The sequence below is a fragment of the Phaethon lepturus genome, unplaced genomic scaffold, assembly GCF_000687285.1.
Source record: "Phaethon lepturus isolate BGI_N335 unplaced genomic scaffold, ASM68728v1 scaffold23681, whole genome shotgun sequence".
In the NCBI taxonomy this organism is placed as follows: Eukaryota; Metazoa; Chordata; class Aves; order Phaethontiformes; family Phaethontidae; genus Phaethon; species Phaethon lepturus.
In genome coordinates, this window is record NW_010518780.1 from 3,874 (window position 1) to 4,753 (window position 880).

The 880-nt window shown below is 62.5% G+C and overlaps 1 protein-coding gene across 1 annotated transcript in view; it reads right to left on the reverse strand.

Moving 5' to 3' along the window:
* LOC104628309 (transcription factor RelB homolog) overlaps nucleotides 1-750 on the reverse strand; it is a gene marked incomplete at its 3' end in the record, with an annotated part of 963 nt that extends 213 nt beyond the window's left edge. Inside the window, exons 1-2 of the mRNA XM_010296844.1 lie at nucleotides 726-750; nucleotides 13-100 (exon numbers count right to left, since the gene is read on the reverse strand). Coding sequence (XP_010295146.1) covers nucleotides 13-100; nucleotides 726-750 — 113 coding nt within the window. The remainder of the gene's footprint in view (nucleotides 1-12; nucleotides 101-725) is intronic.
* Nucleotides 751-880: the final 130 nt, after the last annotated feature.

The following is an 880-nucleotide window of genomic DNA, read 5'->3' on the forward strand; positions in this document are numbered from 1 at the left end:
CGAGGCACCAGCTTGGCCGAGCCTTTGGGCAGTGCTTTGGGCAGGATGGGGGCTGGATCCGGCTGGAAACCATCCTCCTTCATGACCTCTTCGATGATCTCTGTGGGATGAGGAGGGTATCAGGGCAGCCCCGGGATGGGAGGACCCCAAGTCCCTGGTGAGACCCCTCTAGAGCTTGCTGTGACCCCCATTTGCCCCGAACCAGGGGAGGGGACAGGACTGGCCGGATTCTGACATGTTTCTGCCCAGAAATGCCTCAGGGCAGAGGATGGAGCAGCAATCAGGGAGAACAAGACACCCCATCCCATCCCCTGGACCCCATGGCATCCCCATGGGGGGTTCACTGCTTCACAGTGCACAGCTCTGCACCCCAAATCCTGCTCATGGCCCCAGGGAGGATGGATTTGGCCTGTCCAGGCATGCAGGGGCAGGGGGGACCCCAATCGCCTGAGTCACCTGAGGCTCCAGATCCTGCTCTGGCCGAGGTGCCCCGAAAACTTGTCGCAAAACTTACCGGCTGCTCATGTACTCTGGGGTCCACTCACCTAAATCATCTGCAAAGGCAAAACCCCCGCCCTGAGTCTCCCTCCAGCACCTCCCTGACCCACGGAGGGCCTTGGGGGGGACCCCCAGCTTGCAAGGACCAAGATGGGATCACCTCTGGTCCTGGGGTCCCAGCCCTGGGGTGCACGACAGTGGGATTCGGACTGAGGGGGTGTCCTTACCGGTCACGGGTGTGGTGTGTGCCATGGCCAGGCCAGGATCCTGCAAGGCAGCTCCTGTGGGAACACACGACTGTCACCCCATGGAGCAGGACGGGCGGGGCAGGGAGCCACACTTGCTGAGCCTCTCCCCCCCAAAGCACAAGAGGGCTCAGGGG